This window comes from Artibeus jamaicensis, unplaced genomic scaffold (assembly GCF_021234435.1).
Source record: "Artibeus jamaicensis isolate MK-2021 breed Jamaican fruit bat unplaced genomic scaffold, CSHL_Jam_final contig_490, whole genome shotgun sequence".
Classification (NCBI taxonomy): Eukaryota; Metazoa; Chordata; class Mammalia; order Chiroptera; family Phyllostomidae; genus Artibeus; species Artibeus jamaicensis.
Window position 1 is genome coordinate 18953652 of NW_026521861.1, and position 24772 is coordinate 18978423.

The following is a 24772-nucleotide window of genomic DNA, read 5'->3' on the forward strand; positions in this document are numbered from 1 at the left end:
GCCAGGTGGGGCTCCTGGGATGAGAACATCCCTGACAAGTTTGGAGATCTGTCCTGTCTAACCCACTAAAAACCAGAGTCCCAATTTACTACTTGTCCAAATTCAGCATGTTTACATTCATGGGTTAAAAGTTATTCGAGTTATTGGTGCCCTTTAAGAAAAAACCCTCAAATAATTAGATAGTCGACCATCTAATGAACGATGAGACACATTTGACACCTTACAGGGGCCCACTGTTGCGGAAGTGTCCCCTACAAAAACATTTCCCCGTGCACTGGGCCTGGGCAGAAGCCGCGGTCTGAAGCTCCACTCAGGAGTCTCAGTGTCAGCTTCATGGGGACAACGCCTGCTCTGCGGTGACGGCTTCTGCCTCAGGTCCTCAGACACAGGACCCCTGCTCGTGGCCGCCACAGATGCTCTGTTCTTGTGGCCTGCAAGGGGGGCTCTCTGCAGCTGCTCAAACTCTTCCTGGGGGTAAGCCAAGCGGAGGAGCTGCCTGTGAGGCTGCCGCCTTTTGTAGAAGGTCATTGGGTCGAGGTCCCTGATCACACTGACCGGGAAGACGGGAGGGAGGCTTCATGCATCGGGAATAGTTTTCCAGCGATCAGAGCAGGATCGTGGAAAGGAACATGGGAGCGTGGAGAGGAACATCTGTGCTGGAGGAACCTTCTAGAAGACAGAAGATTTGTTCCGGAGGGGCCTTGCAGAAAGGCCATGTACTCGTCCAATGCTGGAAAGGGTGACGCCACACCTCCCTGGCATCTTTGTTTTCAAAAGCATTTAAAGAGATGCTGGTAGAACACACGGCAGGGAAGGAGGAGTAACAACGGCCAGCTGTCTGCAGGTGTCGTAGCAGGCACAGCATGGGAGGTGTGGGTCACCGGGGGCCGCAGCGGGGGTGGGAGGGTGGGGCAATCACGAGTGCTCTCTGTACGCCAGGATGTCAGAGGCGTTTGGTCATTTATCTCATCCAGCCCTCCCAGCAACCTCCTGAAAGAAATAGCGGGACGGGAGAGCCAGGGAGGGTCAGAGAGACCCCTGTGTCACCAAGGGCACAGGGCGTAGCCACCCAAACTTCCAATGCGCAGCCCTGTGGCTCCCACTCAGTCGTCCTGGGCGGCCGCAGGGAAAGTCTCAGGGGAGCAGCCCATCAGGGCTTGCAGGATCCTGCACTGCGGGGGGCGGGGGCCGGGGGACCCCGGGGGCTAGGCTCTCTGAAGTTTCTGAGAACATTTGGAGAAAACAATTCATAATGGGAAAAACCGCAGGGTCTGAGTAGGCTGTTTGCTCATCTTTCTAGGAGAAATCGAGGTGATTGAAATCACCTAATAAATTAGTTCACTTTAATGCCAGCGTGCGTGTGTGTGCGTGTGTGGGGGTGGGGTGGGTCTGAGGTGAAGGAAAAATAAGTATAACGGCTTCTTTTTTTCAAAGTCACATATTACTTTGTTCGTTATGAAATAATGAAGCATTATTTAATCCCATTAGGAAACCAATGAAGTTGAGTAAATAGCACATCTGCCTGCATGTAGTGATAGCGAGTCAGGAAACGTTGATTCCACTGACGTTTAAAAATAGCAGCGCGATCTTTCTCGGTAATGACATGATAGGTGTTTTCATCACGAAAATGTATTTGATTTTTAAAAAGTACAAATATGCATCGTTACATGAACTGTTGGGGAACTTCTCCTAGGGCTTTCCTAGATGGTGGGCTCCCAAACGCAGATTCAGTTTTTCCCGATGGAAGCCCGTCTGGGAGCAGGGATCAATACCAGCCATCAATATCAATCATCAGTGAAACGCAAGGAAGGAAGAGGCCACTGGGCTGGGCGGGAAGCCCGGTTTCGGTATGTGCACTGCCCCCTTGTGGTGCTCGTCTGTATGGCCGCCTCCTGCGCATTGTTGAGACTTGGAGTTGGGGCGTCCCAACCAAGAGGTAAGCGACTGTCTTTCAGCAGCCTAACCACAGAGCCTCGTCCCCAGTGGTGCTGTTTCCACAGGTGCTTAAAGCCGTCGAGGAGGGCGCCCTTCTGGCGGGAGCGGTGCTGGTGCCGGGACCCAGTCCTGTTCACGGCGTTTCACGGTGTATCTCGGTCCCGGGACTAGGGCTGCAGAACAAACGACCACAGACAAGTGAGTAGAAACTGCCGTTCTGGATTCAGATGGCGGGTGGTTTGTCCAGGGCCTCCAGGGAACACGGACGGGCGGGGGGCTGGGAACTCCTGGAGGTGTGTCCACCCAGGTCTGGTCGTCGCAGCTGGTGAGGCTGGGGGGCCTCAGCTGCTTCTGCACCTGGGTCTTCACAGGATCTGTCTGGGCTTCTTCAGAGTGTGGTGAGTAGAGGCGGGGGGGAGGCGGGGGGAGGAGAGAGAGAGCCAGAAAGAAACCGGATCTGGTTTGACCCAGACTCAGCAGTCAGATCCGGTCACTCCAACCACATTCCACTGGTCAGGAAGGAGCAGCCTGGACTTGCCGTGGGAGGGGACTACACCATGAACACAGGGAGGCGTGGGTCACTTGGGTATTTCTGGGCGCCGTATTCCTGCCGCCCTCTTCCGCACCAAGCCCTGGGGCTCCCTCCACCTGTGGGCCTGCACTTAGTATCGAAGCCCCCAGTGGAGAGTGTCCAGGAGACCCAAGGGAGCAGTCCCAGTTAGAGGAGCTCGCCTCAGGGGAGAGGAGACACCTCCCGGGATTTTGCTCTGGAAGGAGAAAGCGGGCAGCGGGGAGACCGGTGCAGAGGCTGGGGGGACAGGCAGGTTCCGGTAAGTGCAGATCCGAGGACTTGCCTCTGCGCTGCTCTTCCGAGAAGCCTCCCTCCCAGACCCCCAGCTCCACGTGCATTTTAAGAGAATTCCATCAAGGAATTCTGCGAGAAACACAAATGACTAATAACCTTTTTTTTCCTAAAAGAAAACTCGATTTCACCAGTAATCCTGGAAACAGACATTGAACCCTGGTAACAGACAATCAGATACCCCAAAGAGAATCTCTTAGGTAAGAATTTCTTACCCTTCTTGGTGGCACACTTTCTCCACGAGGGTGACCTCACTGGATCTTACAATTTACTGTTGCTTATAATGATCTGAGTACGTCTCAAGATTTAATTCAGATGTTTTAAATTTTAAGAATATGAGTATTTGGGGTTTTTAAAAAATAGCCTAGAATTCAGGAATTCCCAACCTTGGCATGGTGATCACTCCCCACAAGCTATTTCAGGACCACCGTGTAACCAGAACCTCTCTGGTGCGGCCCCTGGCTGTAAGACAGAGGTCTCACTCCTGATCGGACATTCTGATGGTCATCAGAAAGGAGCCAGCCCGGGGGCGGGGCTGCATAGTCCCGGGGTCCTGAGGGGATGGCTGAGACCAGGGCCTCGGACAGGAAGTGAGTAGGACTTTTTCCAGGTTCTGCCCTTGTGCGGGGGTGTGTGTGGGGGGGAAGCCAGGTAGAAATGACAGCATGAGCCATGGCCCAGTGGTGTGAACAAGTTCGTATGCTCAGATGACAGGCGCTCCATGCCCTAGGTGGCGACAAAGCAATGGGCGCTTTGAGGCTGCACCTGAAGGTTGTCATTGTGCAGTTTTGGGCCATAGCTGGGAGGCTGAACTTGGTCCACGTGGGGGTAGGGGAGGGGGAGGGAGCCACCAGTGGACTTGAAGCAAGGGCTCCATGCGGTTGGGTGTATGTTGGGAGCGTCACTCTGAGCACGACGACAGATGGAGGAGCAAGAGGATGTGACGAAAGATGACAGCAGGAAGCTGACAGTGGGGGTTGCCTGGGACAGTGACTGTGGGGATGGAGAGAAGCAATTATCAGAGTCATTTCTGGAACGGCAGGATGTGGGGAGCGAGGGCGAGAGGGAGGTGTGCAGGCGGGCTCCCGGGCCTTGGGCTCGGACGACTGGACAGATGGCAGTGTCCGAAACCAATGTGCAGGGTGTGGGGGAGAACCAGCCGGACGCCAGCTCGAGTCTGGACTCGCTGAGTCTGCTCGCCCACAGGACAGCCAGGGAGCCAGTCCAACCCCGGCCCTGCCTAGGGCTGTGTATCTCCTGGGCCGTGTGTCTCCTGGAATCGTTCTGCTCCTCCACATGTCTCCTCCCCCCTGGAATTCGTGCTCCCGGAGAGAAGTGACTGTCCTCTGTCTCCAGTCTCCTGGTATGGGGCCTGGCACCTTGGGAGGCAACAGCAAGTTCTGCTGAATAAATGGTCGTCTCCGTAAGAGACTGGCCAACAAAATGTGTGCCAGAAAGAGGAGGGGAGGGGAGGAGAAAAGGGCCACCAGGTGAGAAATGGTTAGAAAAACAGAGGCCAGGGAGGGTGTTGGGACAGAGCAGGGTGGGAGCGGGCCAGAGGACCAGCCCAGCTAGCAGGCTTGTTTCCAGCTGCTCCATGTCCCCAGACACAGCAGACTGAGTCCCGGATGAAAAGCTCGGCTGAAATGGGTCAGGCCTGGCCCTGACCCCCATGCAGGCCCACCCCCCCACCCCCAGACCAGGACAGTCCTCGTGAGTCATCCCATCCCAAGTCACTTTCTACTGGTGATGGAATGATACACTCAGCTGATGGCCGCACCTTTCCCTATCCTATTTACTGCGAGAAAATCTCATCCGTTATGGGAAGGATGGAGTAAGTGGAAGGACCTGATATGGGATTTCTTCCCACGAATGGTGGCAACTTTGGACCCCCGCAGGAATCCTCAGTCCCCCAGATGAAAGCTGAGATTCTGTCCTGTGGTCCTTCGTCGGATTTCTTGGCTTTCAGCTGATTCGCTGAACATCGGGAGCAGCACGTGATGTCTTTGTTCTGAGTAAAAGCATCTGCTCCACAATTAACTAATTGTTTTGCCAATCGCTGTTTGGTTTTCCTCTTGTTGCTTTTGTAAAACCGATAGCGGCAGAAGGCTTAGAAAACAAGGAAATGACCCCCTGAATCCTGCCCACCCCCCAAAGCTGGGATGCGACTGCAGGCTCCAAGCCCTCCTCGAAGCAGACCGTGTTTTGGTTGTAAACACAGTGTACTTTGTATCTTGCTCTTTTTTTTGACTTAATATTATCTGATTCTTTTTTATGAGCAGTGACATTCGATACGAGGTGGTACTCACAGGAGTTTTTTGAAAGACCATTCTTGGGAGGATTGGTATTTTCTAAGCCCCATCGACTTCGGGGAATCAGGAAATTAAACTTTTTATTTATTGGTCTTTGACTTCCCCATAAACAGACACAGTTCTGGGCTTCATGGAAGCCGCCGCACCCAACAAAGGCCTGCCCTTGAGTGATTAGGCCTCGGGTGGGGGCTTGGTGGTGCTTCACGGGGGCCCTCTGTCCTCACCTAACACCATGAGTTTCTTTGGTTTAAAAAAATTACCCTACGTGGGTTTTTTTTCCTGTCCAAATGTTTACAACAATGAGCTGGTCTTTGTACCTACATTGAAGGAAAGGACAAAGAATGCTTGTGACTTGCGTGACTTTTTAAAAAGTCTTTTGGTGAATCTGATGGACCTTGGCTGCAGCTGAGCGCCGAGGACTTGAACTCAGGCCTCGTGGCTGGCCCCTCGGAGCCCACGGAGGCCCACGGTCGGAACACCTGCTCCGCCGCTCCCCGGACTGGCCTCTGCAGGCTTCTCGACACCCGAAAGGCCGCCCTGTGGGGACTCTCTCGCTCCTCTGTGAGGCCACAAGGCTGTTCGTCTGGACCCGAGTTCTGGGGGGGATCGGATTCTGCTTCGGGTGCTCTTCCTCCTCGACTGTCTCTCTTCCCAGACTCAGTCCGCGGCAGACCCTGTCCTCTCTACCTGGGACCGCGGCTGTTCGGTCAGTGCCCGAGGGGAGTCTCCCTTCAGAGGAGGGGACCCGGAGCGTTCCTTCCCACGAAGGCGACCTCAGAGACAGGCCGTCATCTCTGCAGGCTCACCTGTGTGCACCCGCCGTGGCTTTTGTAAAGCAAAACGGCCGTCCTGCCTCCAGCTCCCCCCCAGTGGAAAAGGTCTATTTTGGGAAAAAGCAGGATGATTCGCAGGTGCCGAGGCCTGCGCACACTGGTTGAGCGGTTGACTATTTTGAGCAGCTCTCCCATCCGTTCGCTTGGGGAGGGTCCCGTGGAGAACCAGCAGGGTGACAAGGTGAAGGGTCGGGGTGCAGAGGAGCCGTGTCCCGGGGCGCTGGTGTCCCGGGGCGCTGGTGTCCCAGGACATAGAGGGATACTGACCAGCCTGGCGGTCTCGGGCTGTGAGGCAGCTCCGGGCGGAGGGACAAGTGGTACCTGCAGCTGGAAGCCGGGGTGCGATGGCCAGGTCTTCTCAAAGCAAGGCAGATGAGGGGTCAGGTCTCATGAGACCCCCCGCCAACCCAGCATCCCCCCTTCCCTAGGGACTAATCGAGTCTTCTATGGGTGTGAGACAGTTGTAACTCGGGACCCGATTTCATGACGATTCAAAGGCAGAGAATGTTGATAAGAAGGAGACGTCAGCCGCTGCCCCATGTTCGAGGAGAAGGGCCTGGGGACTCTGCGGACCTCACAGACAGGTGCTGGCATCTTCCCGGTTGCTAGAAATCACGCAGAACTCCTACCCTGCACCCAGCACTTCAACAAATACTTTGCATGCGTCTTCTCATGGGATCCGTAATCCAGCGACGTGGGTTGCATAATTAGCCCCAGGATAAGGAGGTGGGAACCAAGACTTGCCGGTAACTTGTCCCAGGCCGTGGAGATGATGAGTAGGTGAGCTGGGTACAAAGCTGGGCTGTCAGCGAGCGCGCTAGGAGTGGCCTTCACAACTGTCCATGTCAGGGACATTCCGGAACACTCCCTGGTCCATCCCTTCCGACAGTGCTCGGTGTGCCAGGCAGGTGTTGCATGCTGGGCTGTGGGGGTACAGTAGACTGGGTCTGTGCATGGTCCTCTACTGTCCCCAGACACTGCCATTGTCCAGGTCTGAGAACCTGGCAGTGCCACGGTGTCCCCTCATGCCCTGGGAGCTTCTCCTGTCCCGCCCTGCACACCCCCCATTTTTATGCACACCGGTCAGCTCCTTCTTCACCCAGGGGTGAGCTTCGGGGCGGGGTTCCATTGCAGACTGAGGCACCAGGCAACCTGAATTTCTAGGCCACTTTGAATGCGTACACATTGTGTTTGCACAACTGCGTTATTGGGATGATTCACGAAATGGATGACCACAGGAGATCGTTTGATACCTTGGCACAAGTTCACATAAGGTCATCCATGTGACTTGTCTAAATCTCATGTTCCAGGGCTACAAACCTGCTCCACGCACTGTGACCCTCTGCCTCACCCCTTTGCAGCTCTGTGCACACTCCAGCACGTCCTCCCCGGGTGGGTCCTTGGCCTCTCCAGGCGTGTCCCTCTCATCCTGGGCCCTTTCTAGCATCGCAAAATTCTGGGGCATTAACGGTGCTTTTCTTTGTACCCCTCCCTCTACCCCACGCAGTTCTCCGCCCTGCCTGGCTCCACGATCACCTGAGACGCTTTGAAAAGTTACCAAAGCTGGGTCCCGACACAGGGACATAACTGATGTAGGGCGGGGTGGGGGCGGGGAACCAGGCCTGGGTACAGCCTGAGGCTCCCTAGGACCTTGGATGTGCAACCAGCCTCAGGAACTTGGCCCAGGGCCTTCTCCCGGCAGCCTTGGCCTTGTTGCCACCTACAGGAATGATTCTCAGTAAGTCAATAAATGACCACTTATATCCATTTGCAATCAAAACGTACTTAGTGCTTTAGTAAATAGTTTGTTTTTCTAGGCCCTTTGGTAGAGAAAGAATTAACATCAATCCCTCACCCAGCAGATAGAAAACTAGACTCGGCTTCTGGCCTTGCACATATCTGAACTTTAACATACAGAAGAAACACACATTCATCATTGTTCTGCAATATAATCTGTATCCAATATTAAACATATTCCTATGACATTTAGCTCTCTGATCACAGCTTAATAAAATTATAATTATGACCTTTCAAAGTATTGTCACTCGATCCACACTTAATCGGCATTCTTAGCCTGACATCTCAGCGAAGGCCGGGCGGTGCCTTTTGTCCTGGCAGTTGAGATTTCATGCACTGAGAACGAGGATGGGCTCGGCTGCTCACCCCGGTACCCCAACGTCCAGAGCAGTTGCTTAAAGACAGTCGCTGAGCGATGAGGAAGCACCTGAGGCGTTCGGGCCCGCCTGACGTCTGATCACATTGGTGCCCGTGTGGATGTGCCTGCATTGCCAGGCCCAGAGGGAAGGGGCATTTGGCAAAGGGGGTGTGAAGTAGGTGTGGGGACAGGGCTGTATCGGCAATGAGCCAAAATCAGCCCAGATCCGGTTGGCAAACATACCTGCTCTCACCAAAACTATCCTGGTGGACACGAACTCTCAGATGGCTGAGAACTAGCAGTCAGATCCCTCCTTTAAAGTTCCAGAATATCACACGTTGGGTGTTTGTTTCAAGACAAAATATGCTTTGAAGGAACAACAAGATTTTTCTCGTGGGGTTGCGTGGAGATGTCCTGATCCTCTTTGCAAACCACGATGGTGCTGGTTGGAGGAGCATTAGATACGCCACTCATGGCTGATAACAGTCACGGAATCTTCGGTGAAGGTTATAAACCTCAGGAGACAACCTAAGATAGTTACCGTGTTTCTCCCTCGGGCCTAAGGAATAGCAATGTGTTCTAGGGTCCTTAGGATCTGCCCTGGTCGCTCAGGATCCTGTCAGCAGCTGGAGGGAACATGGGGCAATGAGCGGTGTTGCTCCTTCTGCTGGGGACTGGGGAGTCTGCAGCCGGTGACGCAGCCAGACCAGTTATCGTGAGCAAGGGAGTGCCCCTGAAAGGAGTCACTCACACGTTTGTGCCTTTCCACGGTGCCAGGTCTGTTGGGGTAGACCTACCAATAGGCTGACAGAGTCACGTGCAAGTCGCATGCGGAGAGGGGGAGCCTATGCCATTGAAGTGAGCAGAACGAGCATCCGGCGTGAAATCACTAGCGGCATCCGCAGGTGGAGAGGCAGGCGTCGGTCTCAAGTCAGGTTGCCCAAGTGGTCAGAGCTCTGGGTTCTCACAGCCCACCAGGGCAGAGGTCCCACGCATATCGGTGTCCAGGTGGAGTCCTTGCCTGAGCATCCAGACTTGTGGTTTTGGGCACTCTGGGCCCCTCCTAAGGGGTTCCCGTTACACCCCGTTATCTCAGTCTTGACATAACTGTCATGGCTGACGGGGACTCCATATTGGATTGTCAAAGGTGTCCAAAACCTCTGCTCTGCCTGTGCTCCATACATTAGGGGAGCCAAGTACGCACACTGGCTCTTGGGTCTGAACACGGTAGAATGGCTCCCACTCGGATGGAGGAGAGAAGGAAGGGCAGTATTTTCCAGTCTGGGAACTTGCGAATCCATGTGATTTCGGCTGGGAGCGAGAACACAACGTTCGAGGTTATTGTGGTTACTCTGTGCAGAAAGCACACACTACACCTAACAGACCCAACCATTTCATGAAGCCGTAGCCAAGCGTGTGAGTTACAATTTTATTCATTCCGTTTATTCAGTGAGTCAGACTCTGACAGGGGGTTGATTTGCTGTTTCATATTTGGGGGGATTGTTTTGGTATATTCGTAGCGTGTTTACTTAAATACTCTGTTACATGAGATGTTTTCATTTGTTTTGATAGGCACTTATAAAGGCAGCACGCGGCATTTCACGCTCACGCAGCACATCCGGAGTCCCCAGCGCAGCACCAGGATTCGAGAGGCAACTGCCCCACGTGCTTGGAAGCGCCAGCCGTGTTCCTCCCAGAGAAAGGCCCAGAGTTAAGCTGCAGGGAGAGTCTTTCCCAGTCACTGGCTCGAGACACCCCACTAGGACCAAAGATTGTGGGTGGCAGCTGGAGCCTGGAGGAGGAAATGGGTTCTTCCTGCTTGTTTTATGGTGCTTAGGGTGTTACCACAACAGCATGGGTGCTTTCCCGAACTCAGTGAACATATGGGAAACCTATACTTAGCTTATCATTTCAAGCCTTTCCTCCCCCACACCCATCTCCTCCCTGCACCAGGAATCCTCAATATGGTACCGACTCTGTAGGTGAAAAAAAATTGGTTGAATGGGGTGAAGCGTCCTCGCTCCCTGACCTGTGGCCTGCAGCGATGCGTCCTGAACTCTGGTGGGAGTCGCAGTCGACCGCTGACCTGCCTGGAATGGCCGTTATATCGGTCATGGGAGGGGAACACAGCCACCACATCTGAACCTGGCAGCCACCCCCACAGAGACGGCCCTGGGCAAAGACAGCCACAAGTCGTGCGAAACAAAGAGAAGGCCGTCTTTAAAATTAGTCCTGAATGTCAGAACGGACCCACAGAGAATGCACTTCTCTGCCTAGAAGTGGGCGGAATTTAAGAGCGGGTTACACATTTTAAAAAGTCGTCAGTCTGCTCTTTTCGGTGTCAGGTTTAAGAGCCTTTAGATCTGGTTTTTGAGTGTACAGAAGCTCACGGTTATGTGCGTGCCTGTCCTGGTCACAGTCCGTACCCGGAGCCTCCGCCATTGTGCTCGGGTGGGTACCAGGCAGCATCCCCCAGAAACGTTATCACTAAGCCATCAGCCATCCTTTCAGCATCTGAATCATTTCCAGGATGGCACAAGTCCAAGTCTAATTCATTAGAACAGAAGAAATCTATAAACACCTGCATGTAATTGATTAGGAAGCTGGGGTTCCTTTAACTGACTGTTTACTCCTCTGCTCCCGACAACGTGCTGAAACAAAGACCCAACAGCAGCGAGTCACTGACATCGTGCCGGGTTATCAGAGACTTTCGTTTGGGGAACTGGGTCACTGTATTTGGGGCGACAACCCCGGAGCCCCCAAGACCTACCCCTCCACTAACACGCCGTATCCCTGTGTCCTTAGTTCACTGGATTGGAAACTGTGAAGTCATGGATCTGTGTTTATTTTTTTATGTAGAAAACAATTACGTGGAAAAAGACCGGTTTTTAAGGGCAAGTTATCTGTGTTTCTATAAATGGTAACTCTACCCCACCCCACTACTCTTTAATCTCAAATCGAAGAGAGGGGATGCTCCCCCCAACCACACTTTCCCCCTTCACACAATTGCAGATTTGGTTCTGTGTCCCTTTTTGGTGATTTTTAACATTTCCTCCCCAGGAAATGAAATTCGGGTCACTCTTGCTGGCCATTGTTGGTGCTTGGGCAGAGAAAGGGGAGGCAAGGCAGAGGCTCAGCAAGTGAGGGTTTGTGAGGACACCCCCAGAGAAGAAAAGGAGGCACAGCCCGAGAACGGCGTTCCTGCACGTCGGCTAGGCTGGGGGCGGGGGGGTGCATGGGACGGCTGCGCTATTCGCTGTTCAGGGGACTTGTCGTGGGCGGGGCTCCTGCTCGGAACCCTGGGTGTGAGGACGTGGACTTGAGGGACACAAGGTAGATTCTCACCTTCCCAAATGACAACCAACCATGGAGAAAGTCAGAGGGAACCAACTGAAAACTATCAGAACTTTATTGTGTTAATGGATTATTTGTTTGTGTGTTTGTTCGTTTGTTTATTGGAAGTTTAGCCAGGTAAAAAATACAAGATTTACATACGGAAACCAATCGCTTTTTTACACACCAGGCAAAAATCAACCTAAAAGTGCAACTTAAAAACATAACATTCAAAACAGCTGCAAAAGGTAAAAACATGCAGGAATAAACATAGGACAGCAGCCTGAAAAGCTACATGAAGAAAACATAACGTTTACTGAAGAACAGAAGGTAAGATTTATATAAATGGGGACTGCACCGTGGCATGAAGATGCCGATTCCCCCATAAATCAACATCTAAATTCTGAAAAATTCCTATGAAGTGGCCAATGGACTTACTCGACAAGCTTACTCTAAATTCATCTGTCAGGAAAATATCCAAATATGAGCATGAACTTCCGGGTAGAGTGATGGTGTTGATTTACAGAAGGAAATATAAATGGCCACCGAGCAAGAAAAGATGTTCAAACGTTCAATGTCACTAACAATCAGAGAAATGAACAATTAACAATAAGATACCATTTTTTGGGTCCTTAAGTATCTAAAAGATCATTTGGGGCACAGTTGGAGGGGGGTGTGATGGGTCCGGTCTCTTCCTGGGGGACTTGGGGACATTTATTCAGACTGTAGCTGTGCACAGGCCGGAGGCAGCACCGACAAGGGACTGTTCAGAGATTGCCCCCGGGAGCCCCACAAACACGTGTGCAAAGCCTTTGATCATGCATGTTCCTGTGGTTCACATGGTGTGACGGCCAAAAATTAGAAACAGTTTGAACTCTCCTTAACAAGACGATAAGTTTTAAAATCACGGCACATCGTATTAGGTGCGGCGATACCTCATACAGTGCGGCAGTTGAAAAAGCGAATCAGCCCGGGCTGGTGTGCCTCAGTGGATTGAGCATCACCTACAGACAGAAGGGTCGCTGCTTCAATTCTCCGTCAGGGCACCTGCCTGGGTTGCGAGCCAGGTCCCCTGTTGGGGGTGTGCAAGAGGTAAGCCACACATTGATGTTTCTCTCACACATCGATGTTTCTCTCCCTCTTTCTCCCTCCCTTCCCCTCTCTAAAAATAACTGAAAAAATTAAAAAGAAAACAAAAAGCAAACCAGTGTGTACGCACTGACACCATGAGAATTCCGAGATGCAGTTAAATATCGAAAGAATGTTATAAAATACCATGTGCTGTGTAACCCGGTTTGTGTTTAAATGTTGGTGAAGTCATACGCAGCTCCGTGATAGTAAACGCGCAGGATAAAAACCGACGTCAACTTCTCGTGAGGACAGAATGGGGACTGGAGATGCAGCGAGACTGAGGGGAGCTCCTGCTTTTTCAGTAGCATTTGAGATTTCACAGTGGAAACATAACTGCGTATTAATTAGGTAATTTTTAAAACTCCCCCCAAAGTTAATGTGGCAATTTTAGAATTCATTCAATTCATTTACAACACAACCACATACTTTTATTTTTATAAGGACTTGAATATTTTTTAACCTTATTAAAAATAATTTAAAAAATTTCTTCGAGGTCGGGTGTGGTGCCATAACCTGTTGACTTTCTGGCCCTTCCACAGTCTCACTACAAAACTTGGCCTTGGCATTCAGATGTGTGCAATGTCCAACCCTAAACAAACCTTACGGTAACTAGGAGTGCTGGGTCAGAACGCCCCACCAGGCACCAGTGCTACAAAACGCGTGGAGAATCTTCCGAAAGGGTTAGGGCTCCAGTGAGGAATCAGCCTTTTTGTCAATAGTGAACCTTACTTTTGGATTCTTTTTCAAAAACTCTGCGTAGCTTCGCTCAGGAATAAATCGGAAAGAGCTCCATATTTCATTATAACGTCTTGGAAAGCGTCTGAAAATCGGGACCACCACAGCTTCGCGATAGACATACGATATTTGGTAACTTGAAAAGCCATCGAGACAAGATGGAACATAGTCACACGCCCAAAGATTGAAATTTCTTGAAGCATGCTGCCTTTTTTCTGGGGAGACCTTCTTAAGTCCCAGGCCCTGGGGGAAGAATCAAGAAGATTAGGGAAAAAGAGTCAAGGTCACACAGTCCTGAGGTCTACAGTGAAACTAGCAACATGACATCCTATGTTTATACCTAAATTTTTTTTATTGATTGATTTGAGAGAGAGCAAAGGAGGTAGTGAACAAAACATCAATTTGTCGTTTCATTTATTTGTGGATTCATTGGTTAATTCTTGTATGTGCCCTGGTAACAGGGTGCAGCCAAGGGAGTGGAGGGGGGGCAAACGGGGATTTGTAATGGGGACCAGAACTCAGTGTCCAGGAAATATTAGATTAAAAAAATGTACATAGGATGTCCTCACCCCCCACAAGTCTGAGCTGGGGGATGGGACGCATGGAGCAGGGACATAGAGCACTGTTTTGCATAATAACAGTTTTGCAGGTAACCTCTAGAATGGTCGGTTAACATACCTATAACCTTTAACTAATTTCATGGAAATGTTAAACAGCTGTGGCCATGCTCTGAGCCAGGGGGATCAGGGTGACTTCAACCCATGATGTAACTGGCAGGCAGCTCCCCCTGGTTACAGAGCCTGCGTGACAGCTTGGAGATGATTGGCTCCGCACCGCAGGGCCACGCCTGCCCGGACTTACTATGGCAGCCCAGTGAAGCTGGAAAAAAAATACAGGAATGCTGGCAGCTGTGGCCAATTGTGGGCGGAGTCAGAAGTGGTGCAGCAGAGGAAGACTGGCGCTGGGATTTAAACCCAGGCGCGGCAGCCATGTGGGGGTCTATTTGGGACCATGCAGCTTGGACAGAGAAGAACTGGGGGTCTTTTGAGGACCATGAGGCTTGGGCAGAGAAGAACCACAAACTTCTTCTTTTTCTGCAATACGGTACTCCAGACTGGGCAGAGGGGGAAGAAAGAACTGTGTGTTTGTGGGTATTCTGAAGGACTTTGGGATCTCAATGAAGACATTAAGTTATTACTCTTAAGTTTGTATAACTCTTTAAATACATAATCCTTTTCTTTTCACCAATCTCTAGCACTGAGAGACATCTTTCCCTGGTGGCATGTAAGGCGGACCTAGTACGGGGTGGGGGAGCCCCCCAGAGTCCATCTGGTAATAATATATCATTTACTCCCCCCAGGCCTATTCTGTAAATCCCTGACTGGGGATCCAACCCGAAACCTTGGTGTATTGGAACAACGGTCCAACCAACTGAGCTCCCTAGCCAGGGCTGACGTCCTATGTTTAAATGCAGAATATAACCACCATTATAAGAGATATGCTTTGCCTACATGTTGAAGGCTATAAATCAGCACTCAAAACATGCTGGTGTCTTGCTATTGTTCTGGAAGTTTTTCACTCCCACCAGGGAACTGGACTTCGAGAGACACGGAGGGTAGAACCAGAGAATCCCAGATGGAAATAGCCCGTGAACCAGCCTAGACACCTCCAAGGACTCCAGGGAGGGTCTCTGCCCCCAGGTGGCTGCTCAGAGTGCCCCGCCAGCATTCGGTGGGGTAGGTGATGCCCTCTCTGAGAAGCTGAAGAAGCCGGGCTCTTTCTCAGGTCAGAGGGCTCCGAGAAAAAGTGGCCCCTGTGGGCCCTGCCCGCAGGCCTCCTCGTTACATCTCGGCACCTTGCATATGACCCTGGGAATTTCCATGTATTCAAAATGGTGCCTTTGACTTGGTCGTGACCAGGTGAGAAGGAAAACGCTGTGCTTAGATGGAATACTAGAAGGAAATAGACATTAGGTTACGGTCGTCAAGTGAGGTTGCCTTTTCCTAGGGTCAGTGTCATTCCGAGTGTCAGGGGGCACACCCAAACAGGGTCATCTAAGGAGTTTCATAAAGGGACTATTTACCCGAGTGTGTAGAAATTCCCAGAGACAGCTCAGGAGCAGTTCTGGGGCCAAGGGGCCCAAGGAGAGATGCAGACCTCACAGACCGTCTGGGGCCACAGCAGGGAGAAGGGGTGGGGTGGGGGGCTCAGAGGGACGAAGGGAGATGCTGGCTATACTGCCCAGGTACCTCCCCCACAATTCCTCCCAGATACTCCAGAAAAATGAAAAATAAAAGAAAGGCATAAAGTAAATAGGGGGAAAAAAGAACCACAAGGAAAGTAATAAGAAAAGCTTGTAATTCTAAATATTATCCTCGCTGATAATGTGACTGAAATACACTGAAAATTTAAGAATCCACCAAAAGAAAGGATGGAACAGGGAGAGGAGGGAGTGGGGGGTCTAGGGGTCAAGGGGGAAGAAAATAGAGAGAGAGTGAGGGGCCAATTTTGAACTCAGTGCCACCTAAGGTTGTCCCAGGAGAATGGAACTCCCACGAGTTGGGAGAACACAGCCTGAATGGCCAGCACTAGAACCCTCATAAAGTGTCATGAATAATACTCTGAAGGACTTGCCTTATTCTTGGGGAAAAGCTATAGATACTAACTTTCATGTTCATAGAGTAATATAGTGTTGACATATTTCTCATTTGTACTTAAGAGGAACCGCTGGTAGAATAGCAATAGACGTCTGTCCGTGTGAGCAAATAAATTCAACATAGCCGAGTTGGTGGGAATGGGGCAGAGGACACGCCAATGTGATAAACAGGAAACACGAAATGAGATGGAAAAATAAACCCCAAACAAATGATCACAATAATGTGAAAGGCTCAAGTTTTCATTTAAAGAAATGACTCCTAGATTTTTAAAAACTATGCTGTATTCTATTTATAATTAAAAACAAAACAAAACAAAATGACTACAAAGTATAGAGACAAGGAAATGGACCATGATATAAGGAACAGATTTTAGCCAAAGGAGAATAATAGTGGAAATGCTAATATTGAGATGTAGAATTCATGGCTAGATGAATTCAAGCATATAAAAAGAGATAATTTACATTGATAAATAATAAAAACCATTAAGAAAATAAAATAATAAGTTTTTATGCAGAAAGACATGGTATTAAACCATATAAGGCAAAAAAAATTAGAAACTCAAGAATAATCATGGAAGGAAAAATTGACAGATCAAGGCAAATATTAAGAAAAGTATATGAAGCATTTAAATAAAATGATTGCTAATCCTGAACTAATATAAAGAACTTTGTAACCAACAAAGGGGGAAGATATATTCTTTCTTAATACCAATGAAACACATGTTAAAATGAATTATATGCAAGATAACAAAGATAACCTTTTTTTTCTTTTTTTCCAAGATTTTAATTAATTTTTTTAGAGAGAGGAGGGAGGGAGAAAGAGAGGGACAGAAACATTGACTGGTTGCCTCTGGCATGTCCCCAACTGGGGAGCTGGCCCACAACCCAGGCATGTGCCCTGACCCAGAATCAAACCAGCATCCTTTTAGTTCATAGGCAAACACTCAGTCCACTGAGCCACACCAGCCAGGGCAACAAAGATCATCTTTACAGTTAAAAAAATGGAAATCACAGGTTATATTTTATAAAACTTAGTATAACCCATAGAACTAGGGATTTACAATAAAAGAACAATCTTTAAAATTTCTAACCACATAGAAAATTAAAAACATTTAGTTAAAAAAGAATTTAAAAAATTAATAGACTATTTGGAAGCAAATAATAGTGAGACCCTAGTTAGAAAACTCTTTGGGATGCCCAAGTAATAATCTGAGGCACATTCATAGTTCTAAAAAAATGCTTGTGCAGAGACAAACCAGGTTTTTCCGGTTAAGCCACTTCAATGTGATTCAGACATTGCCTGCGAGAGGGCAAGGTAACTTTGGTAACCTTGTTTAACGTCTCTGGCTCTCAGTCACCTCCTGTCCAAAGTGGGGGTGATAGGAGCAATGAACCGATAGGGCTGCAGTGAGGAATAAATGAGATAATGGGGGGTGACAGCATACGGCTTATGCTTAATAACCAGTGGGTATTACTAACATCATCATCACCATCATCATCGTGGACTTTCAGGTGCTATAAGGTTTCTCCGAGCTCACCCGGCACAACTGTCTACCTAAGACAAGTACACCTGAAATGTGGCCGTTCCCAACTCAGAGGAACCATGAGCTTGGATTTAAAGACTTAGCTTGGGGAATGCACAATACCTCATGAATAATTTTTCATTGACTGTTGAAATGATGATTTGGAGAATTATCAGAGCAAATAAAATATGTAAACATGAATTTTCTCTGTTTCTTCTTTACTTAACGTGGTTACTAGAAAGATTTAAGTTACATATATGGCTTGTGACACATTTCCGTGGCATGGCGCTGCGTGAAACCAACACTAACAAGAGGGATCAGAGTTTGTTTTCTCCAGTCACGGGAACCCACCATTGGGAAAAAGGTGACTGCAGGGTTTAGGAGATCCTTCTGTCTGGAACGTAAGCTCCCTGTCCCTTGGACCCTCCTTGTGAGCCCTGGCCCTGCCATGCTGAGACGCCGGTAAGCAATCCCTCTTCCCTTCCCAAGCTCACTGACAAGACAGTGTACACTTAGGAAGCGCACAGAACCCAATCAGAAGCTGGCGCAGACTTCAAAGGCTGTGTGGAACTTGGGAAGCTTCAGGCATTTTTTTTGGTAACCTAGTATCAGGTTTTAATGTGGACCTTGTTCCGATTTTGAGGTCAGTCCTCTGTCCTCAACACGTCTCCGGAAATCAAGAGCCCCGATGTCTCCTGCCACGTGATTGGTAACTCGGAGAGAGATACTCACGGAGTCAAGGTAGAATCCAGAATTCTGAAAGCTGTGCCGATTGTCGTGGACAGAGAAGGGGAAGCTGTTGTGGACTGCTTGCTGGGAAAGAGAGAAGGGGGAGGTGAGAGGCCCCCCTCCGAACCCCCGTGCACTTTCAGAACTGGCCCGTGGTGGCGTGGCGGGAAGACAGGTGGGGCACAGTGGCCGCTAAGTGAGAATTAAACCCGTCCCCAGAGACAAGCAAACACAGCACAGGAGGGTGGGGGCGTAGCTGTGAGAATCAGCCCAAGGCTTTGAAATGCAACCTTTATGGCTAAGAGTCATACACATTTTCTTTCAGACACCTCCTTTGGGGGCAAGGAAGGAAAAGTTCATACAAGTTCCTGGGACCGAAACGTGGAGAGGAATTCTGAGACCCTCTGGGCCTGGAGGCCAGTGAGTAGCGATGTGAGGTCAGTGCCTGCCTCTCCTTCAGGCTGCGCCAGGTCCCTGAAGCCGCTGGGGAATTGGCTGGGCAGCAGGACAGGTGTGCTCCTGGGCTGTGAGTCGTGCACACAGGGGTTGATTTTGTCCACAGAGGAGCCTACCTGGGCTGCCTGGACCAGGAGGTGGCCCTCGGAGAGAGCGTCTGAGGTGTCACAGTGGCCAGGGCATCAGGCTGGGGTGCTACCAGCCTTGAGGAGTCCGGGGCCCGTAGGTGATCAGTTCCTTCCGAGGAAGAAGTACCTGGCCTCCAAGAGCCGGGGGCGTGGGGGCGGGGGCAGGGGGTGTGGGGCCCAGTGCCCTACACTCACCTTCTCTCGGATTTTGTAGATTGGCGGTAGCTTCCCTTCCGTCTGCCGAGACACTCGCGGGCTGCGGGGCTCTTTTAACATGGCCCTGGTGATGGATTCTGGGGTCTTCTGCGGCAATCCAATGTGAGGAAACTAGAAAACAGCGCGCGCCTTGATTAAAACCAGGCGCATCAGAATCTCCAAGCCAAGGATCAGGGCTTCCTCTGTAAAGTGATTAAAATGCAATTTGGGTGCTTCTGGCCTGCAGTGGAAATGGCATAATTTTTAAGGATTCTTTCCAAGACAAAAAATATTGTCATGGCCCGAGGCCATCACTGCCGGTTGTTCTGAGTTCCCAGGGCCACCCCTGCTGTGTTGGAGCCTGGAGAGGGTCCTGAGGCCCAGCGGGCAGGGTGTGGTCCTGCAGGAGTGAGCGGGGAGAAGGCAGAGAGGTGTTACTTGAGATCTTTCTGGTCAGGGTGCTCCCCATGCTTGGGAACAAAGGTCCAGCCCACGTTCACGGGTAGGAGGGGAGCCAACTTCCTGCGGATTTGAGGTGGACCCTCAGGCTCAGGGAAGTTGAGGAGGGAAGGGTCCCTGGTGACTCCCCGCTGAGAATGTAGGGTGGTAAATAGTGGGAAGGTGATGGGGGGTGGGGGGCTTTGTGCCTCCCTGGGAGACGGAGGGAAGCAAGCAGGACTCTGGGCAGAGGGGGGTGGATCACAGCAGCATCCACCAAGCCCACACAGAGCTCTGGACACGGATGGTCTCTCAGAGTTGGGAAGAGGAGCCTGGGCCCTTGTGCCTGCCCATCCATCAGTCATGGGATACGAGCTGTCCCAGGAAGAGGGGTGACCTTGGGAGGCAGCTCTCTTCAGGGTGGACGACCACTCAGGGCCACACTCACAGCTGGGAGGAGCCCTTCATTCCCGAAGTGGGGATGGGGGTGGGGTCTCTGGGAGAGGAACAAAAGGGGAAACTGAAACACAAACTAAAGACAAGGCTCCCACTCCTGGCGAAAGTCCCCGTGAAGGGAGGAGGCACGACGTGGTGGCTAGTCACAGACCGCTCCAAGTCCCGAGTCCTGGGCCAGTGCTCTTTCCTGCAAGGAGAGCCTCACGCAGGGACACCTTTCCTGAGCCCCGCCGTCTCTGTAAAGTGGGAATAATCCCTACCTGAGAGGGCAGGTGTGATTACAACGGAAAATGCGTGCACCTGGACAGAGCTCAGTAACTGTCTTTGCTCCCGGCTGTCTCCTCCCTGGTCCCCAAAGCCATTGCCACGGCTGCGGGCAGGCCCCCCCTCCTCCACTTTTGAATTATAATGACATCAGACAACTGCCGTTCTTTCTCATTCCTTCTGACGGGAGGGGCGACGCAGGTGGAACTGTTTATTCAGGTGACCTACGCTTCATGTCTGCAAAGAATGTGTTTAGTATGTTACTACTGTATGTCGTCATATATAACATGCACGTTTTGGCCAAATTTTTGAGGGAAAAAGAAGGATGCACATTATAAATGCTTATAATGATGATACACCATGGGGGTATAATAATCCCGTGTATAATTCACACGAAAACCATGGGTGCGCATTATACATGGCAAAACACAGCTTTTGTTTGGGTCAAAAGGTGGGGAGGTTACATGATCGATGTTGCACCCTTGGTGGGGTGTTCTCAGCGGAGGGGAGAAGCAATGGGTCAGATGATGCGGAGTGACGGGGAGGCCTTCTGAACACAGGTCTCCGTGGAGAAGAGCGGGGACAGAACGAGGCTGACCACTAACACCATCTCCATAAACAAATAGCCCATGCACACAAGACAATCGTGGTTTACAAGAACAAACCAAAGTAGAAGAATTCCCGTTCTTCTGGGAGGCTGCCTGGGGCCAAGGGGAGTGAGAGAGGGGACCAAGGGTGATGAACAAGGGCACAAATCAACACGCCCTCCGTCACTCGGGCAGGAGAGTGGCCACAGGCAGGGTCCCCTCGGAGAAGGAGTCGGGCAAGGAGGGAGACTTTCTGTTCCACCGTTTATCGGGGTGTCCAACTCATTTTCACCGGGGACCACATCAGCCTCCTGGTTCTCTTCAAAGGGCTGAATGTAATTGCAACTCCTTAACAGTTACGGAGGAGTTACATTTATACAGTCCTAAAAAGATTTCGGCCCTTTGAAGGCAACCACAAGGCTGATGTGGTCCCTGATGGAAATGAGTTGGTTTAAATGCTTGTTAACCAAGTGCATCTGTTACATTGTCTTGCTTGCCACAACAAGAAGTGTATGTGTTTCTGATTAGAGTTGGAATACATACTCATGGTTTAAAAAAATTCAAGTGATAAGGAAAAACACAAGGAAGTTAAATTCCCGAAATCATATCACCTTTTCTCCTGGACTCCCTGGTGACCATCTTTTTCATAAATTCCTCTGTGAATGGACACCCATACCTATGTATAATTCTGCACACATAGGGCCGTACTTAAAATGTGGTTCCTAAAAATTATACTTTTATAGGCAACAGTTACTTCTCCTTCCCCTTCCTGCCACCCCAGGTGCCAGAAGGAGCAACTGAGATCCCCTGTGACCAGGCGCACACACCTGCACGGCGGAGGGGACGTGGATGCTCCACAAAAGGGAGGGATACACGTTACTTGCATCTGCTTTTCTCACTGAACAAGATGGCCTAGAAATACTTCTAAGTCAACCTTCATTTTTCTAATTCATCCTGTATTTTATTTTTTAATATTTTTGAGCAGTTGTTTTGTTAAGCAAATACAAATCATACAAAGGGCCTCCAAGCTCAGAACCCTTCCCCGCTGCCAGTCTGCCTGCAGGCGTGGCTGGGTGGGGCTCCCGCATCGGAACGTCCCTCTCAGCACCTAAAGGACAGCCAACTTGAGTCCATCAGTATTCTGCAAGTCTGTGGGCTAAATCGCTGTAAAAAAGGGGCTCCAGCATTTTAATTTCACTCTTTTAAAATATACACTTAGTGGTGATGCCATGACGGCTGTGAAATAAACCCCTCCGTTAGCTGCTGTGACCGTGAAATGCAGCTTTCTAACTAGTTGGCGGTGAAATTTTCACTGCGTTCAATCACTCGAGGACTGAAATACTAAATAGGAAGGTGACGGTGTGTGGAAAAGCGTACCTGAAACAGCCAGATCACAACCAGCAAGGTCAGCCGCAAAATGGCTGTCCCTTCTAAGGTGGCAATGACCACCCTCCCAAATGGGCTGCGGCCGACTCAAAGCCCACGATTGCTTTAACTTCCCCGATTCGTGCACACGGGACTTTGGACTTTGGGAAATGTAGGGATCGGCGCTGTTCCTTCTGTGCTCTGGGGTGCTGGTGGCAGAAAAGACTCATCCCACAGGCTCACGTGGGGCTTTTTGAGAGACGATGTCTCTCTGGCAGAGGTGGGGGCCCAGGCACAGCCCTGGGACTGCAGGAGGAGATGAGACGTTCCTTCCCTATTCTTCCCTCGTCACAGAAGCCTGACTTTGGTTGGGTGGCAATGCGTTTGGTTAAAAACACCTCCCCGCACTTCTTTGCAGCTCAGTTGGCCATGTGACCCCCTGAGATGAAAGCAGAAGTCTCCAGGGGAGGGGGGAGTAGGGTTCGAGGGGGGAAAAGACAACCACACAAACTTCGCACCTTCATGCAACCAGCCTCTCCGGAGAATGGGCAGGAAAAGGGCAGCCGACTCGGTCACCTAGGAGGAGAGGCGTCACTAAAAAGGGACAGACTAGGCTGACGGGTGCCTTCTGTGCATTTCCCAGCTGGAGTCAAACAGCCCCAACAAAGGATGTCGGAACAGAGCGCTGCAAAGAACCCTGGCTCCAGATGACTCCCTAGAACGTACGTAGGTACCACCCCCAAACTGCTAACTCCTGCATTGTTTTTACTGGAGAAACACAAACCCCCACTGGGTTAAGACACTGTACTCAGCTTTCCATAATATTCAATCAAACACAACCCTAGCTGATGCTGCAGGTTTTAGAAAGGGGCGAAGCTAGTCTGAGAAACCTGCGTCTTCCTCTTCCCAGCGGATCGGCGTGTTGGAGTTCACACTACCCTATGCTCCTTTGACCTGATGCCCGACTGCTCCCACGTGGGCCACCTGGCCTGTACGTAGATGTTACACGTTTTCCCCATCTCAGCCTCTTTTTCTAGAGGATACTTACACCGGTTCTGAGTTTTATATTGCTTAGACTTGACTATTTTCCTGTGATGCTTTTCCATACATTAAATCTTTCTGGGATGAAGAGGAAAAGAATACATATGTGTCTGTCTACGACTCCACACTTTGGTGGGAGGCAAATGTTTCCTGGAGGTGGCAGAACGGTGACAGTCCCATGGGGCTTTGTAAGTGACCTCATAAGAGACAGGTCTGAGGGAGAACATGAAGCTGAAAGGTCAAGTTTTCGAATGATTGACATGGAAAAACAATCCATTTCTGGGCTCTTCCCATTTCACAGTTCACTGGGGATGAGAGAGATCGGGTCAACAGGAATTTGTTTACAGGTTTCCAGTGAAATATCATTGCCTGTGATAAACACTGTCTGAGAGCCTGCTGTGCAGCGGGTGCTGCCCAAGGCAGTTGGGACACAATCAGGGAGTAAAAAAGACAAAATCCCAGCTCCCGTGAAGCTAGCGGCAGAGGAGACACGCGGCACACGAGATATCATACGTTGTACCAGGTGTCAGCAGGTAGGTGCCACGGGGAAAAATGTGGCACCGGTGGCCACTACTGTCTAGCGGACACTCACGAGGTGCCGACGTGCAGAGTGTTTCATACACGTTCTTTCATTTAATCCTCCCAAGGATGTGGTGAGGTCCCACTTCGCAGATAGGGGAACCGAGGCTGGGCGGAGTCAGCTACCAGGTCTTGCCACAGGAGTAGCAGGCGAGGGACCTGGCTGCACCCTGACCACACCCCTGCGGCCCAAGAAAGGTAAGGTGTTCTCACCCATCTGCCATCCTGGTCTAAAGGTGGGTTGAAGCGCCTCCCTTTGGCCATTCTCTGCAGGAACTGAGGGCAGCTGGGGTGGGCTCCGTCACCTCTCCATGGCCTCGCAAGCTCCACACCTGGGAGCCACTCCTTGTCCTGGTCCTCTGCCCGGGACGGGCTCCGGGGAGTGCCCGCTGTTGCCGTAGAAGCAAGCCCACCCATCACAATGGGGCGGGCGTGTGGGTCTTCTCAGCTCTCTGAGAGTTCCTGCCCCGGTTCCCCCCAGGGATAAGGCCGACAGCCAGCGGGCCCCAGCCGAGAGACCCCACAAACAGGTCAGGCAGGTGAGGGCCAGTCTTGAGACGAGGGCAAGCTTTTATCACCCACTAAATCCTTGAATCAATGCTATTTGAGGAGAATGTTCCCATGGTAACCATCTGCCCCAACCTGAGAGTTTTCCAAGAAGTAAATTGAATCTGGGCTGGAGATGACCTTGTCTGCTTGGTGGCATTGCTCTGCCCAAGGACTCAGCTGCCCTCCCGTGGCCCTTCCACAGCCACCTCTGTGTCCCAGCTCAGAGGCCCTGTGCCAGAGGGACTCACTCGCCGCTCGCTCACCTCACTGCACGCCGCTCAGGCCGCCGGGAAGGATGTTCGTGGATGATTATGAAGCGCCAAGTGCCGTGTGAAACGAAACACAGGCGTGAGTTTCTGTTTTATTTCGTTCCCATGGCAAGCTTTGGCATTTATACAGAGAAAACAAGGGGCAGTAGCCAGTGGATGCGGCGCCAGGTCACCGGCCAACTCCAGAGCCGTCGGGCCTCCCTGAGGGCCACCTGGCCCACCCCAGGCTACAAAGGCTGCT

At 50.8% G+C, this 24772-nt stretch overlaps 1 protein-coding gene and 1 long non-coding RNA gene across 6 annotated transcripts; one reads left to right on the forward strand and one right to left on the reverse strand.

Moving 5' to 3' along the window:
- Window positions 1-1915: 1915 nt before the first annotated feature.
- LOC119059543 (uncharacterized) lies at window positions 1916-12937 on the forward strand. 4 transcript variants are annotated; one of them, XR_008392225.1, is made up of 4 exons: window positions 1916-2333; window positions 2914-2997; window positions 3211-3387; window positions 4004-4187. It is a non-coding gene; the product is annotated as an uncharacterized LOC119059543 (long non-coding RNA). The 4 variants fall into 4 exon arrangements; XR_008392226.1 differs by having other exon boundaries at window positions 3220-3387; XR_005084425.2 differs by lacking the exons at window positions 3211-3387; window positions 4004-4187 and adding an exon at window positions 9670-12937.
- A 305-nt stretch (window positions 12938-13242) lies between these two features.
- TEX36 (testis expressed 36) lies at window positions 13243-24566 on the reverse strand. 2 transcript variants are annotated; one of them, XM_053668580.1, is made up of 5 exons: window positions 24526-24566; window positions 23927-24102; window positions 18984-19115; window positions 18208-18288; window positions 13243-13539 (listed from the first exon to the last, which is right to left on the reverse strand). In XM_053668580.1, the coding sequence occupies exons 2-5, from the start codon at window positions 23975-23977 to the stop codon at window positions 13243-13245; spliced, it is 561 nt and encodes a 186-aa protein (XP_053524555.1). In that variant the 5' UTR covers window positions 23978-24102; window positions 24526-24566. The 2 variants fall into 2 exon arrangements, with proteins under 2 accessions (XP_053524555.1, XP_037015023.2); XM_037159128.2 differs by lacking the exon at window positions 24526-24566 and having other exon boundaries at window positions 23927-24152.
- Window positions 24567-24772: the final 206 nt, after the last annotated feature.

Excerpts from the sequence above, each read along its gene's own strand:
- TEX36 (XM_037159128.2), bottom strand. The coding sequence starts at position 24,130 with ATGGGTGGGCTTGCTTCTACGGCAACAGCGGGCACTCCCCGGAGCCCG. Across the intron at positions 19,116-23,926 it reads TAGACCAGGATGGCAGATGG|TTTCCTCACATTGGATTGCC; the intron begins GTGAGAACACCT and ends GCTGTTTTCTAG. Across the intron at positions 13,540-18,207 it reads CTGGATTCTACCTTGACTCC|GGCCTGGGACTTAAGAAGGT; the intron begins GTGAGTATCTCT and ends TTCTTCCCCCAG.